The sequence below is a fragment of the Empidonax traillii genome, unplaced genomic scaffold (genome assembly GCF_003031625.1).
Source record: "Empidonax traillii isolate 1590-97213 ecotype Southwest subspecies unplaced genomic scaffold, ASM303162v1 scaffold312:size2399984, whole genome shotgun sequence".
Classification (NCBI taxonomy): Eukaryota; Metazoa; Chordata; class Aves; order Passeriformes; family Tyrannidae; genus Empidonax; species Empidonax traillii.
Window position 1 is genome coordinate 921,677 of NW_020955505.1, and position 19,190 is coordinate 940,866.

The 19,190-nt window shown below is 40.0% G+C and overlaps 2 protein-coding genes across 6 annotated transcripts in view; both read left to right on the plus strand.

Moving 5' to 3' along the window:
• C1QTNF7 (C1q and TNF related 7) overlaps positions 1–8,640 on the plus strand; it is a 50,006-nt gene extending 41,366 nt beyond the window's left edge. For both annotated transcript variants that reach the window (XM_027891257.1, XM_027891256.1), the window contains exons 2-4: positions 5,634–5,814; positions 6,697–6,942; positions 7,652–8,640. In XM_027891257.1, the coding sequence (XP_027747058.1) occupies positions 6,705–6,942; positions 7,652–8,283 (870 nt within the window). In that variant the 5' untranslated portion in view covers positions 5,634–5,814; positions 6,697–6,704 and the 3' untranslated portion in view covers positions 8,284–8,640. The remainder of the gene's footprint in view (positions 1–5,633; positions 5,815–6,696; positions 6,943–7,651) is intronic.
• A 10,117-nt stretch (positions 8,641–18,757) lies between these two features.
• Positions 18,758–19,190, plus strand: part of CC2D2A (coiled-coil and C2 domain containing 2A) — a 54,816-nt gene continuing 54,383 nt past the window's right edge. For all 4 annotated transcript variants that reach the window (XM_027891225.1, XM_027891226.1, XM_027891227.1 and 1 more), the window contains exon 1: positions 18,758–18,881. In XM_027891225.1, coding sequence (XP_027747026.1) covers positions 18,839–18,881 — 43 coding nt within the window. In that variant the 5' untranslated portion in view covers positions 18,758–18,838. The remainder of the gene's footprint in view (positions 18,882–19,190) is intronic.

The following is a 19,190-nucleotide window of genomic DNA, read 5'->3' on the forward strand; positions in this document are numbered from 1 at the left end:
TAGAACCAAGAAGAGGAAGCCTGCTTGGACTGAAAGGCACTCCACAGGAGATGGGCACATTGTTCTAGGCAACTATCCACATCTTCAGATGCCTACATGCTTCCACACGCTTTATTCCAGTTCAGATTCACAACCATCCCTTCAAATTGTTGGTCATTCCTGAAGACAGTTTCTGATTTATGGCTCTTTTCTCATTTTAAGAAAATGGAGAAAACCTTTTAAAGAATCTTGTTCCTGACATGGAGGAACACTCATATCCTGAGTCTTACACTGTTAAATCCTGGCCATTTTTCACTACATTGCAAGCAAAGATTTTATCGTCTCCATGTTACTTGCCAACTGTAAGCAACTGGACTTGCTTCTCGGCTCTCTGTCAAAACAAATTCTGTCAGGTTTTATTTATTTGTGTGTTCTGGCACAGCTGGCACTGAAACTGCTTCGCCTGCCAGGATTCTTGTTAAAATGTTCCCCAGATGAGTCAAGCTACCTCACCAACGCACCTTGACCAGATTCTAGGGTATTTTTTGGAAAAACAACCTTTCAAATAATGGGAATACCTGGAACCAGAGAGACTATGTTTCAAGTCAAACACTGAGGTATAAAATTGTTCCCACTCCTTTGATATTTTGAAGATCAAACACATTGAACTTCCGGTCTTTATTATAAGCACTCATTTTCTTCATGAAGACTTGAGACGTGGTTGAAGAATCTGACTGCATTCAACGTAGTTATGAAGGAGACTGCTCAAATATGACTGAGTACAAACTTAAGTGAGACCATTAAATGTCAACACTGCTAGTGGGGTCTTTAAAAATTATTTTCTCAGGAATATTTAGCTAATGTTCCTTCCCACTGGCTGATTGATTCCTTTGGGCAGCACCAGCTATTCTAGCACTGGGAATCGAAAGTTCAGACTGCTCAAAATCTTTTGGGTTACTCTCCATTTCTTACACTAGGGAAGCAAAAGACAGTGTAAAGCCACAAGAAGATTGCTGGATTGCGTAGCTAACCCAAGGAGTGTGGTGGGGGCCAGCTGTGGCCTTGATTCCTTAAAGTAAGGCGTGGTCTTAATGGGTGGAGCTCTGGAAGTCCAGCATAGCTGCCATAACACAAAACAAGCTGGGAGATGAATAAAATTGCTGCCAACTGAAGGTGGATGAAAAATGTTTAAAAAAAAGAAAAAAAAAAGAAAAAAAAAAGAAAATAAAAAAAAAAAGGGGGGAGGAAAAAATCCCCAGTTAAGACTAGTATTTTAAATGGCACAAAAATCATACTCTGCAAAGAAACTGCAGAGTCTAGTGTGCCAAACTATAAGCCACTGTTTCTGAGGCTATGTAGAAAGGTCAGTGGTGGTGGCAAATTGATTGGCAGATTTGAAACCTTCAGGCATGTGGACACAACTGACTTCTGTGGATCATGTTTTGAGAGGGAAAAGACAGGCATAGCCAGTGAGATTTCAACCAAATTTTTTAAGATGTCCCTCTCTGCTTCTCATCCTAACTTATTACCTCCTTCTCCACCTTTTTCTCCTACCACAGCTACTAGACAGGAGAGCTAGGGAAGGTCTGTACATCTCACAGCGAGGGTTCAAGGTAGTGATGTGAGGTAGTATGAGCCTTTGCTTTTAGAAAGCCAGAGGATATATAGACTATCTTTTCTTCACCACTAGTCCATTGCCAGTGCTTCAACAGAAAAGGCCCACAAGCATCACAACTTCTCGTCTACATCTTCTTGCACAAGGAAGTTAAAACACACCTCGTTCTACTGCTCAAATAGTTGTGCATATATATTGGAAGGGAATTAAAAGCTAGCAAGGAAACTAAGAACACAGCCAGGATAACGTGTGACTAATAGCTATTGGCCCTTGACCCAGCTTTTATTTATAACAGATTCACGGGAAATATCCTAGGATTGTTTCAAAACAGTGCAAATTAGTAAATTTTAGAATTAGCTCTGCATAGTTGGACAAGGAAGAAAGATTAGATCATATACTAGGAAGTCTCAAAACTGGGAATTTTCTACAACTCCTTAATTCCTAAATTTAAAAAAATGTTAATGACATAGATTATACCAGTATTGAAATGAGATTTCCTAATATCTTGATGTTAAAGACCCTCTGCCCAGCACCTAGCTTCAATGGGAATGCAACTAAACAGAGTACATTCTCAAGGTAGAACATATAATCACGGAATAGTTTGTGTCAAAAGGGACCTTTAAAAGTCACCTAGTCCAACCCCCCTGCAATTCCTTGTGTCTAGTTTAAATCTACCCTATTTTAGTTAAAAGCCATTACCCCTCTCCTATTGCAACAGACCCTACCAAAAAGTCAGTTGGCATCTTTCTTATAAGAGCCCTGTTCAAGTACTGACTCCCTCAGCTTTTTTTCATAGGAGAGGTGCTCTGGCCCTTTGATCATCTTTGTGGCCCTCCTCTGGACCTGCTCCAACAGGTCCATGTCTTTCCTGTGCTGGGGAGTCCAGAGCTGGACGCAGTACTCCAGGTAGGGTCTCACCAGAGCGGACCAGAGGGGCACAATCACCTCCCTCAACCTGCTGGTCACACTGCTTTGGATTCTTTAGACCTGCCACCTTAACTGCAGCAAGGTATTAGATCCAGAATCGCTTTTTAGTGTTTTTCCAATACCAAACAAATGAGATGACCTTTTGAACAGTGACAGAACAAAGGAATCCGCCACTCTCACTTAGAAAATATATTCCAGAAATCACTCTGAACAATCTGGTCCAGTGAAAAGTGTCCCTGCCCACAGCAGGAAGGTTGGAACTAGTTGATCTTTAAGGTCCCTTCCAACACAGACCATCCTATGATTCTATGAATAGAATTGATCAGCATGTCCATGGCCTTCCAGTGAATGTCTTGATGTGCACTCTTGCTCTGCCCAGTAGATTTGAAACTTACTGAAATGTCATTTCCTACACTTGGAATAACATTATTCTAACCCTGTGTTCATACAATTCTTCTTATTATTTTTAGTGATGGTTATGATGAAGATGACTCTTATTGTTGTAAAAAATGTGCTTGTTCTGGCTTTCAGTATTTGGAAAAATACATCGAACTGTTCAAATTTTGCTTTCCCCTGGAGAAAAATTACTTGGCAGATGCAAATGACTCTGTTTCCTACCTCGGTTTATGGACAAAAGTTTGTATCTTTGAAAAGGACAACCAGAGGCCAAGAACAAAGTGTAATTTATGACTCACTTTCTGCCTACCAGTTAACTCTCTGGCAAAAAATATATCAGTGTAACTTAGATGACTCCTGAGAAAGTGATCTGAGAGGTCTATTACAGCCTCTAACTTCGTAAGCCCACGTGAACTGAAATCTCTGATTTTGGTCTCCTAATTCAGCCTGAAATTTAAAAAAAACCCCATGGCTGTATGTTCTTATTCACCTTTAGCATTACAATGGTCCTTTTAGAGCACTCACTGGGAAACAAGGGGCATGGGTTCAGCACTGCACATCCTCCCTCGGTCTTAGGAGATTCACACTTTCCAGAGACTTCTGCAAGAACAGAAAGTCACCTTCCCCCCTCCTTTTAAAACAACCACTCCTAGGCATGAAGAAATGGAAGAGTTTGAAATCAAAGGGAAAAAGAAGTTCTGATTCTCTGGCCTAATGTCCAGTTTCCTGAATGTCATTTGTTGTCTACCACTGTTGGAAGCAGCTTGTATTCCCCCCAAGACTAAATTCAGTTCCGTATACATCATCACCTGAACATTATCCCCATTATCTCCCAATCTAGCCCTGTTCCCCTTCCTGCAGTCCCACCATTCTGCTTCGCAGAGCCATCACCCCTTAAGATCTCCAAACCATAACTGAAAGCTTCGTCTTCTCCTTCCGAAATTGGTTGTCCAAGCACAACACCCCAGGCTTCTAAGACACATTCCTATTTCAACAATCCCATTCCTCTCACCTTCCCCAAATGACCTTTTTCCCATGCTCTTTTCAGAAATACATGCCCCAGACTAATTAATTTCCCATAGGCACCTGAGAAGAACAGCGGCGGAGGTCTGGGAGCTGGAGACAGAGTCACACATCAATAAGTTACCAGCCAGCCAGTGACAGGAGCAGCTGTGTGTCAGCTCTTACTCTGATTTGTAGAAGATCCTGGACACAGGCAAAACCAGCAGTTGTTGAGAATTTTTTTGCTTGGATTACATGCAACACAGTGTGGGAACACCTGGCCTACTGATTTAGACTTTCATCTGGCAAAGGGCAGAATTTTTTTGCAGCCCTGGATCCTTAGCTTGTGTCTGCTTCTTATCCACGATCTTTGTGTAAAATGCATATGCATTCTTAAGCATGAACTCCCCCCAAGCTGTTCCCTCCTGGCTATGTGTTTAAAGTTGTTCTTCTCTGCAGAGAGCTTTGTTGTCCCTGATTTAAGTCCTGTGAAAATCCATAAGCTTTATTTGGGTTCGCTCAGTAGTACATCAGAGCAAACGTCACTGTGAAGGTTGTGCTTGTAGCTAACTGCCTTGGAGTTATCTTTTGCTGCTCTGTTGTAATGTTAAGCATTCATATGCAAATCCACTCATGGAGGCTGTTGTGCCTGTCTGTAAGTCAATCAAATGATGGCAAAATCAATAGTTTGGTTTCTGCCAATTTGACACAAGATGCTTAATATGAAAAGCGGAATTTTTATCACTGAAGAGAATTTTGGAGCATCGATTATTTCTCCCCAACTAAAACATTTTCATGTTTTTTCCTGCATTACCACTTATACCAAGGCAGTTTCTAATTTTCTGTTCTGTAAAACAGAAAAGATTCTTCATAAAGACTGTATATGTGTACATGTAGCGTATAAGCTAGTCTTTTCCATGATGAATAGATCTGACTAGGGCAAATACCTGTTGAAATGCACTTATGAACTGTAAATAAATGTAGTGGCTTGGGAGTTTAAATCAGTCAGTCACTACCAATTGGTATCACAAAGAAAGGAATGAGAACAAGAATTTCTAGATCAATTCACTATGCCAGCAGCATAAGGGCAGTGATTGTCCCCCTGTGCTCTGAGCAAGTGAGGCCACACCTTGAATCCTGTGTCCAGTTTTGGGCCCTCACAACATGAAAGACACTGAGGTGCTGGAATGTGGCCAGAGAAGGGCAATAGAGCTGGTGGAGGGTCTGGAATACACCTCGTGAGGAGCAGTTGAACAAGCTGAGGTTGTTTAGCCTGGAGAAAAGGAGGCTTCAGGGAGACCTTGTCACTCTCTAAAATGCCCTGAAAGGAGGTTGTAGCGAGGTGGGGCTCAGCCTCTTTTCCCAGGCAACAAGTGGGAGAAGAGAGGAAATGATGTCAAGCTGCAGCAGGGGAGGTTTAGATTGGATATTAGGACAAATGTCTTCATGGAAAGGGTTGTCAGGCATCGGAACAGGCTGCCCAGGGAAATGGTATAACCACCATCCCTGGAAATGTTCAAGAAATGTGTGGATGTGACATGGTTTAGTGGCGAACATGGTGATGGAGCTAGGTGGATGGTTGGATGTGGTGATCTTCTCAAAGGTCTTTTCCAACCTTTATGATTCTATGATTCACTGTAAAAAACGTAGGTTGCATTTCACACAGATATTTTTCTCGGTCCCCCATTCTATTTCTTCTTTTTTCTCTCCACAGAACCCAGTGGACTATGATTTCTTTGAATGCTGTAAATTAGCCCTGAAGGAATGGACAACTCCAACAAAAAACCCCACACAAGTTTTATGAGAAGACAGTAAAGGAATTAGAAAAAATAGCTTGGCTTGCAGATTCTCACCTGACCCATGCAACACTAAATTAAGACACCTTTGTACATCAGGTACTGCAACCCCTCAGCAAGTCGCTGTTTGTACAGTGACTTTTCTTTAGTATCCCAGGATACAGTGGAACAGAGAAGTGTAATCACCATTCAATAGTTTATGAAAACAACCAAATACTATGTATAAAGCTTTAAACAATTTTCTTGCAAGACATTGCAACACAGTTCATTTCATATGACAGGGCTGAAAAAAACCTGTTGGCAGCCCATTCACGCTCCATCCGTTCCCCTTCAGGGCAGCTGCCTGATTCCACCTGACCGATTAGGGTGAAGTGGTTATTTGTGCTCTTTCCAACCAGGCACTGAAGCTGAAGCTCTCTTAGTGCCATCCTTTCTGCAGGTTCAGCAAGTTTCTGCTGTGGTTATCTGAGCTGGAGATTCATTTGCCACCATAAGGGCAAATCTCAAAATTAAATGAAGGTGGAAGCTTTATCCTCACTAGAAGAGACTGTTCCTACAGGCTTATCCTCCTAATGCAGACATAACTCCCTCAGCAAGAGGGCTTTTCTCTGGAAAGCTTGTGTAGGGCCTAAAGACAAAATAAACCTAGGCAAGCAAAGGACTTTGAATTGAAAAATCCAGATTCTTTTTTTCATGTGTCAACATTTGGCCTAAAAAAGCTGATATTCACCAGTAATACTATTGTCAGTCTAGAGGCTACTTGAGAGACATACAGCAACATTTAGGGTGACCAGAAAAAGCTACAACCTGACAGAATTTCCTCCTTGCCTCCTACATGGATTTTGGTAATGCAGAAATCCCAGATCGAGCTCTGCACCCATACTTGTGCATAATGCATCACAATGTCACATTATTTGCATATTCAGAGACATCTGCATGTGACATAATATGCACAGTCTTATTCATATGTATTTTTTCCAGGTGTGAGGATGTTTGTGTTGCTGTACATTACAAGTTTTGCCATCTATACGAGTGAGCAACCACTTCAAAGCCAGCTCAAAGGAGAAAATTACTACACCAGATACATCTGTAGCATCCCTGGTTTGCCAGGCCCTGCAGGTCCCCCTGGAGCCAGCGGATTCCCGGGGCCACATGGACGCATTGGTCTTCCAGGAAGAGATGGTAGAGATGGCAGGAAGGGAGAAAAAGGTGAAAAAGGGAGTGCAGGTATTGAATACTTGTGTAACCTAACACATCAAAGACATTTCATCATCACTGTTATACATACATACATATATATAAATAGATGTATGATGAATGTGTATATGTGTCTGTGTGGGTTTAAGTGTGATGCATGTATGTATATAGTGAGAGAAAGAAAATATGCAGACATATTTTAGATATGGCTAATATGCACATGTTGACATCAGTGTAAAGAAAAGTGAATGCCCAGCCTTCCTGCACACAGATGCTAAAAGTTTGGGAAGAATGAATCGTGTGGCATCAAATAAACCTTAGCCAGGAGTGAAAGATTAGCAGGTACTTAAGTACACACTAAAAATGCTCTAATTGTGTGAGATATTTAGTGCATAAGCATCACTACATAGGTAGCCAAACCACTGTCCTTCCTATCAACAGTGCCTGTAGTTCAGGCAGCAACAGATTGGTTACACATAAAATTCTTCAATGTGTAATCAAGCCATATGAAGAAAAGTAGGAATATAGAAGTAAAGGACCTGCAGGCTGTGAGGCCTGGTCATCTGTTCCAACCTGGCATTCTTTTCACAAACTTACTAGAAGATTTTGAAAGTATTTTTGGAGTATTTTGAAATTCTGACCCTCTTTTTCTTGTTTGTTCAGGCACACACAGTAGCCCACACAATCATTTAGTGAGGTGATATGTGCAACGATTAACTAACTTAAAATGTTTTTGAAGGTTTAAGAGGAAAGACTGGGCCATTAGGACCAGCTGGAGAGAAAGGAGACCAAGGTCACTCTGGTAAAAAAGGACCTGGAGGATTGACTGGTGCCAAAGGTGAAGTAGGTCCAGCTGGACCACCTGGACCTAAGGGAGATAAAGGAGACCGAGGAGAGCCTGGTGCCCCAGGGGTCTGTAAGTGTGGAAAGATAGTGCTGAAATCTGCCTTTTCTGTTGGTATCACCACGAGCTACCCAGAGGAAAGATTACCAATTGTATTCAATAAAGTCCTCTTCAATGAGGGGGAGCATTACAACCCTTCCACAGGGAAGTTCATCTGTGCCATCCCAGGGATTTATTACTTTTCTTATGATATCACCTTAGCAAACAAGCATCTTGCAATTGGGCTGGTCCACAATGGGAAATACCGGATAAAGACTTTTGATGCCAACACAGGCAACCATGACGTAGCTTCTGGATCCACGGTGATCTACCTTCAGCCAGAAGATGAAGTATGGCTTGAGATCTTCTACACTGATCAAAATGGTCTCTTTTCTGATCCAACGTGGGCAGACAGTTTGTTTTCTGGATTTCTCCTCTACGTTGACACAGATTACCTTGACGCTTTATCAGATGAAGATGAGCTCTGAAGCAGATGATAACAAATGACATTCAAACTGGACACCCCAGCACTGGATTTTATCCAGCTGTGTGGGAAACACAAAGTTGAAAGAAAAAATAAAAATCTGAGAGTTTATTCTTGCAGTGAGGATGTTTCTATAATCTAAGTTGGATTTTTTTACTAAACAGCAGGGATATCAAAAGGAACTGTAATTAACAGAACTGCTTCACTCCAGGACTGACTCTTCCTGAAAGTTATGTTTATAATACTATTTAAACAAATTTAAGATACTGTACATTGGATTTTATATAAAATATATTAAGTGGCAATGTAGAATGGATATTTTGTATATGATATTAAAATAAAATTGAACAACTGACCACAATATCATCTTTGGTCATTTTAAGACAGGCAATACATTAAAAATAGATATAAGAATGAATTTTTAAAAGGAGAGGAATAAAATAGGAATTTCTGCTTCATGATGTCTCTGAACAGGTCACAAGAACCGTTCCATCTGATATTTACAAGGACAAATAACATTCATAACCAGCCAACCTCACAATGGTTTACACATGAAGATTTGTACTAGCTGAGGACTACCCAATAGCAGTCATAAAAGACCAGAACAAAGGTATTAAACATATCAAAAGATTAAAAACTGGGTGATCGGAAAACTTGAAGACAGTCAGTATTCAGTGTGCATATTTTCAGTGTAATTCCAAGTGGGTTTGCTTTCTTTCAATGCCATCCAATATCTTGACAAAAAATATGGAAAAAAGTATAAACTTGTTGCTGAAGAAAATTGTGGACTCCAAAAAAGAGATAGAAAACATTAATTTGCATAAATTTTATGGAACAAAAGGAGTCACACCATTAGAGCAGCCTTAGTTATATCCCAATGTGGTCAAATGCAATAAAATAAATGTAGATCACACACAAATTGAAAAACTGCGTTCAGGAAATCAATGAACTGGGAAAAGGTACACAGGACCTCATGGTTCATTGGCTAAATACAAGCAATCAAAGTAGGCTCTTGCTATAGCCCTTTAGATGTATGATAAAAGGAAGTAAAACTAGGAGTCAAGAGTAGCTGCTTAGGAAGCTGCTACTTCTGTCAATGTTTCAAAATGTACTTGAAAATTGGAAAACAAAATTGTTATAATTCTATTCATGCAGATTACATGAAAGATATAACAGGGTCAATTTACTTTTCTTGTCAGTGAGGTTAAGAATTGATTTGATCACAGCCTGCAGGTATCTGGAGATAAAATTTCTGGTAGCAGTTGGCACTTCCTTCTATCAGATGGGAGTAGAGCAAGATTCCTTGGTGAAAAACTGTATCAATCCCCAGTGGAAATGAGGAAACAATTTTACCAGTGGCAACAATCAATCATCGTAAAAATATCTAGGAACATCATGAGTTCTCCAGCATTCAACACTAGTCAAGACTGGCAGTCTTTCATTGGGTGCCCTTACTTTTCAAGAATTTACGATCCTTTACTCATCCCATATTTATAGAAACCTGATGTTTCTAACAGTTATTCAGATAATGTCAAATGCTGGTTGTCTGTGTTGCACAGCTCTTGATTCCACTTTAGTTATGACCAAGGCAGAGGGAAATTTCTGGATTTTTTCAGTATACTTAACTGAATTAAGAACATTACAACCGGATAAAATGACACAAAAATACCACTGAGATTGCAGAACAATCACTACAGTTCTGTATGGAACATTACTCCATGCTCCCTGAATCCTTGCCTTCATTTCCTCCCACACTGACATGCATGGCTTTGTGTACACAGTTGCTGCTTTTTACAGTGAACAGGTGCAAAGTCCTGACCACAAATCAAACCATCAGTGCTTGTACAGCAGTTATTTTATTTGACAGTGAGAGAGGTGTGATAGAAGACAAAAGTGGATTATTTTTCTAACTAGACATCTAATTTATAAGTGTCACAGAAGGGCTGCTTTCTGTGAAAAAATATGGAAGAGAACACTTAGAAATTCATTTTATCATCCTGCTGCACAATCATTTATACATCTGCAAATTAAGTACAATATGAGTGCAAAATGCAGCCCAATCATCATTTACAACAATGATTGATGCTGATGTTTCACAGCCATCAGCGCCTATAAAAGGCACAAAGAGGACTGGCATTGTTCAGTGCCTGCCTGTACTGAATTCCACAGGACAGAACAGATGATATCAGGCCCATGACTTCCAGGAAGCATAATTCAATAGATGCAGAACTGGACTTATAATACATATTACATAGAAAAAGCAACTTATAGAAGTATGTATTTAGATTATTATCTTTAAAAATATAGAAATGTATTTATGACATTTGAATTAGTAGAAATTTTATGTTTGCTTTTATTAGAATTTTTATTAGAATTAGATAACATTCTATAAAGCCAAGCTTAAGAAAATATCGTGACTGATTTTTTTCAGACTCTACAAAACATATTTGGTAGTTACAATACATTTGGAAACTTTTCAGACAAAATGAATTTTTCTCAGTTGAACAGAGCAAATAACACAGCTTTATAGTAAAATGTTTTTGGTTGCAATCCTAACTAAAAGCAAACTACTTCCATGTAGTAATCTTGTAAAAATGAATCCAGTGTAAAAGATAGATTTTAACCACACCTATGTTGAAAGTGACATCATGGGAATAAGTAAACCAAGAATTATTGCTTACCTTTACTTAAAAATTTTAGATTTATGTTTGTAGAATGGTAGAAGAGTAATTTTAACTTCCCTAAGTTTTCCCAAACGGATTCTGTTTTTTGAACCCTTTAATATTTTGGCATGAACAGTTAAAAATAAGTAATTTTGTTGAATTATTTCTATAGGTTTTGGCAAGAAGAATCCTTTTACTACATGTATGGACAACGTATGACTACAAGTACCATGTGTCCCTGCCCTCATTAAGGATCTCAAGATATTATCCTGAAGTGAATCATTGTTATTGCAAGTATATTACTTGAAAATAGATCACCTTTGATGACATGATAGTTCATTTGGGGCATTTCTCTGTCCAAATTTGAATTTATATGGAAAATATCTTCGCACTGTTTACACCAGCAGGCAGGGAGGTCTGGTTTGGTTTCAAGATATTGTAGGAAAACAAAGAGCAAAACCTCCTTGAGATTAGATTTGAAAACCATTAAAGATTTCTGTCCAAAATATAGATCATTCTACAAATGCCATAATGCCATGTTAAATTAGGCATCCAGACAAAACTAGTCATCTAGACTTTGCCTGCAGTCCACAGAGAGAAATTAGTGTCAACAGAGAGAAATTAGTGCTACTGGGCGAAATTCCATGGAAGAAGCATCTCTTTGCTGCAGTACCAACTCTCGGGCTTCCTGATCAAGGCTTCAAGAACTCGTACAAACCTCAAACCACCAGGAAACATTCAAACATATTAAGAAGTTCAGTGTTCCTGAGATTTATAAGTAAAAAATACACATATTTGCTTGGCATATACACATGTAAAGATGCATAACTAAAAATAAAGTAATTTGAAACAAAATAGCTCCCCACAGTCTTTCAGACTTTCTTTATACTTGCAGAGTGACATCAAGGAAGAAGTAAGCCATGTGTTCCATGGCTGAATATTTTTAACCTAGATAACTAATTAAACATTTAACTACATCTTCAAATTGATATGAGTATGTTCCTTTGAATAAATACCTTTATTTTCCTCACTGTTGGCATTCATGTCCATATGGTTAGGTCATTATACATTTTTTTCAGAAGCAATGGGTCCTCAATTTTTTTACAATATTAAGACAATATTGAGGAAAATAGTTACTAATGGATATTAGTTCTGAGAACATTATCTATATTCTTCAAATCTTTTTAAATCTATGTAACACCGTTTATATACTTTTGGGATAGGCAAAAGTATACAGAATTGACAAGCAGCTCATTTCATTTACTACCAAGTATGTCACATTAGTTGTTGTAGTTCATTTAATGTTTTTATTTACCTTCCACAGGTCAGTTGCTAGGTTCAGTTTATATTCATTCACTAAAACAATTACTGAATAACTTAGTTTTCCCTGATTGCTTTATTTATTGATTTATTTATCCATTGCCAGGTAATTCATACTCAGAATATCTATACTGACTCTGTACTATGCAATTTGATCAGCAGGGACTTCAGTTTTATGTGGAAATTTGGCCCACTTTATACATCTATTTCAGTAGGTGATGAGTCCCATCCAAGGAACAATACAAGAAAGTAAACAGGAGACAAATTGAGCCAAGAAAGAAATATACAACTATCTTTACCAATGAGTAATACATTATTTTCAAGAAGCAATTTATTCCTTTCAGTATAAACATCTAGACTTTAGCTCAGAGAGCATTTAGAGGTCATATACACTTTCCTGTAACTCCTTAGGTCAACATTCCCAGCTGAGGTTATGTCCGTATTTCTGAGTTTCAGAGGCATGATTCTTCCTCACATCCACAGGAAGAAATTTCCAAATAGTGTCATGAAATTCTCGGTCTCTGATACTTGGTTTTGTCCTAGCTGCATAAATCAGATCAATTCATGAAAGTTATTACCTAAGGGAAAAAAAATAATTAGACACATACTACACATATTTTTAATAGCAAATATACGCAAATTAAAAAGTGCCCTGGATTATTTGGCATTTGGCTTACAGCCCTCAGTTCTGAGTATAATTTTGGTATAATTTTGGCAGCTACTTGCTGGAAGAGGTGTTAGGAGATTTTTCCTCTAGGCAGACTGTTCCCTCAGCAGGAAGTACTAGTAGAAAATTTCTCTTACCTGACTTTAATCTCTAAAAGCTCAAAGACCACTGGGTAGGTTAAATTAGTTCTTAACTGTCCTGTCACCAGTGCAAAGAAATAGGTGGGATAAATCTCCATTTGGACGGTCCTGTATTAGGGACTTACATTAAGAAAAGAGGAATCAGGACGTACTGTCTCTTCACATTACCTGTATTTAAGTGACTAACTTAGGTTAGCCTTTAACTCTGAGATGTCAAAAGTTACAGAAGATGTCTGCTCTTCAAGAACAGTCTGCTAAGTGAAAAAATGGGCATAATTTAATTTGGAGATTTTTAGGTCTCACAATTAGAGAGAAGATGTAGATCGATGAGAACACAGAAGTACCCTTATAATGACAGAATTGTCCTCTTGTCAGACCTTTCATAAAGTATTGCTTGAGAGTTCCTCCTGGGACAACTTCAAGTGTAGTAACTTTGCTGATCTCCAGAAAATTTTACAGTGTACTAGGATGGGCTAGCAATCTTCTCATGGCTCCAAATTCAACACATTAAATACATATTAAATATTGCACTTTTTAAGAATACTTAATTTTAGGGGTTGAAAGCCTAAAATGGAGTCTGAAGTGATTCTCTAATACCAGAAACAGAATAATAAATTTGCTCCTTTTCAATTTTAAAACACCTGTCAAAATCCTAAATATAATACAAAATATAAGGCAGTATTGGTAAAACCGTCTCTGTGAAAGAATGGCCTTGTTTATGCCATGTTAACAAAGGGACAAAAAATACCGAATTCTTGAAATACATAAATGAACCATTGTTCTAAGCAGGCTCTAAAGGTAATTTTTTGCATGAAGCAGATGGGATTTCTAGAAATGAGTGAATTGTATGAAGGAAATGTACCAGCAGTTGCTTTTCTTTCTCTGCTTTCAACAAAGTGTTATCTCTAGGCTCAGAAGAGAGTGGGAAGGGCTTAAAATTTTTGAGTTGTAGAACAACTTCTTTCATCATCTGAAAACTTGCCTGCCACTGATGCTGATGCCCCTTCCATACACCCCTTTCTTTCACACACACTCTATCAGATGTTCTGGTTGTGAACACAGACTTCTAAACAGTGTGTGACAAATTGCAGGAAATGTTATTTGTGACTTGTGTCATGTTGTAGTAAGGTGCAATCAGTTTAAAATAATCAAGATGAGAAGAGTTTGTTCTTCCTTGTTTGTAGACTCCCTGCAACTAGGATTGCTGTAGAGTTGCACAAGGTACTTGTATTCCTATTCTAGGAGCACAGAAACATGTACTCTTACTCAGTAAATGCTGTACATGGCTTGTAAGAGTTGCAGTTTCCCTTCTGTTTTGTTTTTCCAAAAATTATGACTTTGATTCTAGGCGGGTAATGAGTTGTTCTCCACCCCAGGAAACATATGTGGTTTGAATTCTGTATGTCTCCTGTCAGCAGTCATTGTACTGATGTGTTTTTAAGCAGCTTCCCATCTCATTAAGCAAAGGTCCCCCACTGCTTTAGGGTATCACAGTAATGTTCTTATATAATGTTGTTCATATTTGTCCATAATTTACATTGTTTATACAACTGTTTCTGAGACTGGAATAAATTTCTTGGGCACAGATTTATCAGCAAAACAAGATGTTGAACCTGAGTTCTTGCCAAAATTCTGTATGAAGTTTCACCCACTGGATCATTTCCACAGTCCCACATACAGTGAGACTTAGCAGACAACTGTGATTGGGTACTGTTTACGTTACCCCAAGAAACCTGTCCTCTGATTACATCTTTCCCATTCTAGAAAGCTGTTGTCATGTTAAGTGTCTTCTAACTCTGATAGTTCCTATTTATGACTTTTATTTATGACTTTTCCTTTTACTGTAGATGAAATTGTTTATGAAAAGTTAGACGGAAGTGTTTTAGTGGTTTAAGCAGGAGAATCTGACTCTTTCTCTTAAAAAGCACAGCTGAGGCATCGTTGCTAGGGGGAGTGTTGTGCTTGGCTCTTGCCTGTGCTCCCAGAGCTGCTGTATAAGAAAACCCAGGTAGGAAGCCAACGTTTTCCTTTTTTCCTTTAACTCTGTTTCAGTGTCACTGCATTTTGTGTGTTTTCATGAATGATACAGATTTAAAAACCTCAAATCCTCAAAATTATTTCCTAGGTACTTTTGATGTAATAATTTCTTTTAAAGAGCACTGAGAGAAGCTCCACTGTGTTTCTGTTATTAGTTTTCAGTGCTTGGAAACCAACTCTAAGCTAATGGACAGCTTTATAGTTCTTGCATCCAGTTGTTTATTATATTATAAAGTATCTGTTATAGTATTTAACTTCAAGAAATGCTACCAAATTGTAAAAGAAAGTGGCCAGAAGGCACTTCTATATCTTGCCAGTGTTCTCCATTTGCATGTGCCTCTAAGAAATAGTTTAAATTGATACGTAAAGCTTGATAGGAAAAAGAAGTTTTTGTGCCAAGCAATAAAAATGCTGCCACTAGTTGCAGTGCTCTACTTTTGTGCCATGAAGAAGATATTTGATAAACCTTGCTGGCAGCAAGGAAATGTAGCCATTTTTGGGTGAGAGACACTTATTGAGTAAATTGGTGCTGGGGCAAATGCACAGGCAGTTTGGGAGTGCACTGGTTTAAAGGTAAGCCAGCAGGAGAAATGAACCCAACTCAAAGGAGATTATAAGTCAAAATTACAATTTTAATCAAAATAATACAATAAATACAATTACACAGATGAACAATTGGTTTTAACCCACCAAAAACCCAGATGTGGGCATGAACAGAATGGTGTTCGTTGGCCCCTGTGCTGAGCCCCACGTGGTCCCCGAGTCCAAAAAAGGAGAGGAAAAACCTTTCAGTGCGAGTGGTGGTCGCAGTTTGGTTGAGGTTCTGATCCTCCTCTGGCTCCCATAAGTAGTACCAGAAGTCCCAAGACCCCAAGATTATATACACTCAGGTTGGGACAGGAATGCCAAGTACCTCCCCAGAGTGGGGAGATCCACAGTGGATAGTTGTTGAGTCATGGTGTGAGGACAGGAACATCCCCCTATCTCACAGGCCTCCTAACACCCAGCTTACAGCCTCAGGGGTCAGGTGTGCTCTGGGCAGCTGCTGCAAATGGTCTATCGTTAACAGTTCCTGGGAAATGACACAGAGGGTGTAGAATACAGTTTGGGTTACACCCACACAGTGATGAACTGGTCCCAGCTGCTCTAACTAGGACAGGGAGTCATATTTGCCTAAGAAAACCACTTGCTTAGGGTGTGTTCAGCTCCCTGTGCTAGCTTATTTAGAGATTTATTTAGGGATTTTTTTATGAGATTTATTTAGAAACCTAAAAATAATTGGGGCCAGTAGCTGGCAAAGCTAAGCCTCAGGCAGGAGATAACCATATCCTTCCTCCTCTGCTTCTTCTCCTTTTTCATCAGGTATGTCCTAAGAGATAAAGAGGAATATGAAGATCACTCTGCATATTCTAGGCTGGGCTGGAAGCACTTTTTGAGGCAGGTATGCATGAGCCTGTACACACCCAGTACAAAGAAATGATGGAGAAACCACTGGTGACCTGTGTCACCTTCAGTTAGCCCTCTTGCTACAGGAAGTTTAGCCAGGTACAGAAAAAGGTCCCACATTTTATTCCCGTGAGTTGTTTCATGGGGATTTTAAAACCCAGAATAAAGTGTGCAGTTGTGAGTTACTTCATCTGTGAGCACTGTACAGTCCCTGGGTTCTGCTCTGGTGCAGCTATGCTGGTGCAACAAGCACAGCTGTGGTCATGTTCCTTCCCGCTAAAAGTAAAGCAGCACAAGAACTCACAGTAATAGTAGCCACAAATTGAGTTGTAAGGACACAAATTTAAAATTTTCCCCAATGCTTGTAATCAAATACAGCCACCTCCTAGTGCAAATAAAACTGAAGTAATTTGGCTGGTAGAAGTGATTTCAGTCCAATGCTGAAAGTAGGAAAAAAGGGATTGAACGTGTCTCTGTGATCTTATTATTACAGCTGGCTTTATAGACCATATATGGATTGTTTATGTAGAAAAAAAAATTGGGAGAGTGTTCATACAGCATGCACATGCTCACATTGTTCACTATTATATTGAATAATTAAATAAATACATTTTTTTATTCATTCCATTATGAAAAAAAAGTTTGTTTTTTTTTTAAGTACTAAAGCTGTATGTTAAATGGTGTCATTTGATTATTTGGGTGAAAATGGAATGTCTCTTGTGATCATTATGCACATATTGAGGTGTATCTCTTATGAGTGATTCCTGTGTTGCTTGTGACAGCCAGGTGTCAGCCATTGCCCAGATGAACCGCAGTGAAGAATTCCCAGATGACAATCATGGAGGTTAGTGTCCAGTTAGTTGACACAAAAGAGGTGTATGATCATTTGTCACGGAAAAGTAATAGGAGTCTTTTATATATGTAACTGGGAAAAGTGAAATACATAAGCCAAGGGTCTCTTTTAAGCTCTTGTCAACCCTGGTTCTGTCACTACCATTCTGCTAAAGGCAGATTTGCATAATTAATTTCTGTGCAAATACACTGCAACGAGACGTACCATATGCTGAAAGTATTCACCTTTAATATGTCTGGTCTTCTATTTTTTTCTCTTTCGTACTGATCCAACATTATTTGATTAAGTTATCTTCAAATTATTGGTTAAACACATTTAGTCTTGGGTAGGTTGCAAAACCTATCCTGTTTCCTCATCTGCACAAAAGTTTTTGAGGTGATCATGTTCAAACAGCAAAGTGTCAGAAGGGGAAAAAACACAAAAACTCCTGTGATTCGAGGAGATAAACTGTAAAGATAAACAGGCAAGATGATCTGGAGGTGTCAGTAGGCTTAAATCTTGATAACAAATAGCAATGTGAGCTAACTTTGAGCAGTGTCAGGAGTGTAGCCTGCCAGTGCCATCAGTGGAATATAAGTGTATATTCAGGGGATAACTGTCAATCCAGCTCACATAAAAAATAAATGTATACACATACGTACATACATAAATACATATATATATATATACACATACATACACATATGAGCTGGATCAATATCCCCTAGACAGATAGATAGGTAGGTAGATAGATGATAGATAGATAGATAGATAGATAGATAGATAGATAGATAGATAGATAGATGATAGATAGATAGATAGATAGATAGATAGATAGATAGACGTAACACTGGAGTTATTACAGACATAGATATATACAAAATAGATAGATATAAATATGGGAGATATATATATATAAAGGAGATATATACACATAGGATGTATATATACAGGCACATATGTAATATCTATATAAGAAATTAACGGGGAAAATTGCTGCAGTTGGGTGTTTTGGTAGAGCAGAGGTTATGTCTGTGGGTCTGGGGACAAGGCCTAACTGCATCCATAGCTCGCTCGCGCTCTCTCTCTCTCTCTCTCTCTCTCTCTCTCTCTCTCTCTCTCTCTCCGTGTCCCTGTCTCCCTCCGGAAGGTGTGTCCCGTGCCCGCGGTCGGTCCCCGCCCGGCTCTCCCAAGGCTCCCTCAGCGATCCCTCATCCCTCGGGCAGCGCCGCCGCCTCCCGCCCGGCCACTGCGCACGCGCATGCTGGGCCCCCTGCGCGCCGCGTCCCGATCCCGCTTCCCGTTCCCGCTCCCGTTCCCGCTCCAGCCCCTGCTCCCGGCCCGGCCCGGCGGCCCCTCCTCATGCGCCTCCCCCGTCTCTTCCCACCCCGCTGCAGCTGCCGGAGCCCGCGGGTGCCGCCGAGCCGCGGGCGGAGCGCAGGAGCGGAGGCGCCATGGCGGCAGCCCGGCCCCGCCACGCCGCGGGGGCGCTGCGCGGTGAGTGACGGCGGGGCGGGGCGGGGCGGGCCGGACGGGCTGCGGCTGCCGGGGGCGGCGGGCCGGAGTGCCGGGCCCGAGGGTGCTGGACTTGCCCCTGTTCCTGGGGTTCGGTGTCTCTGCCCCCTGCTCTGGTCACCCCCGGGGCTTCCTCCTGGCATTCCAGCAGGGATGGAGGCGTGTCTGTCTGTGTCTGCCAGAGCCAAGTCGCCTCGGGCTTTGAGCGAGACCTGACATGCTCCTATCGTATTTAGACATGCTTCTATCCCGTTTAAATGTGATTAGATTATGAGGTGCCCTCACATTTGT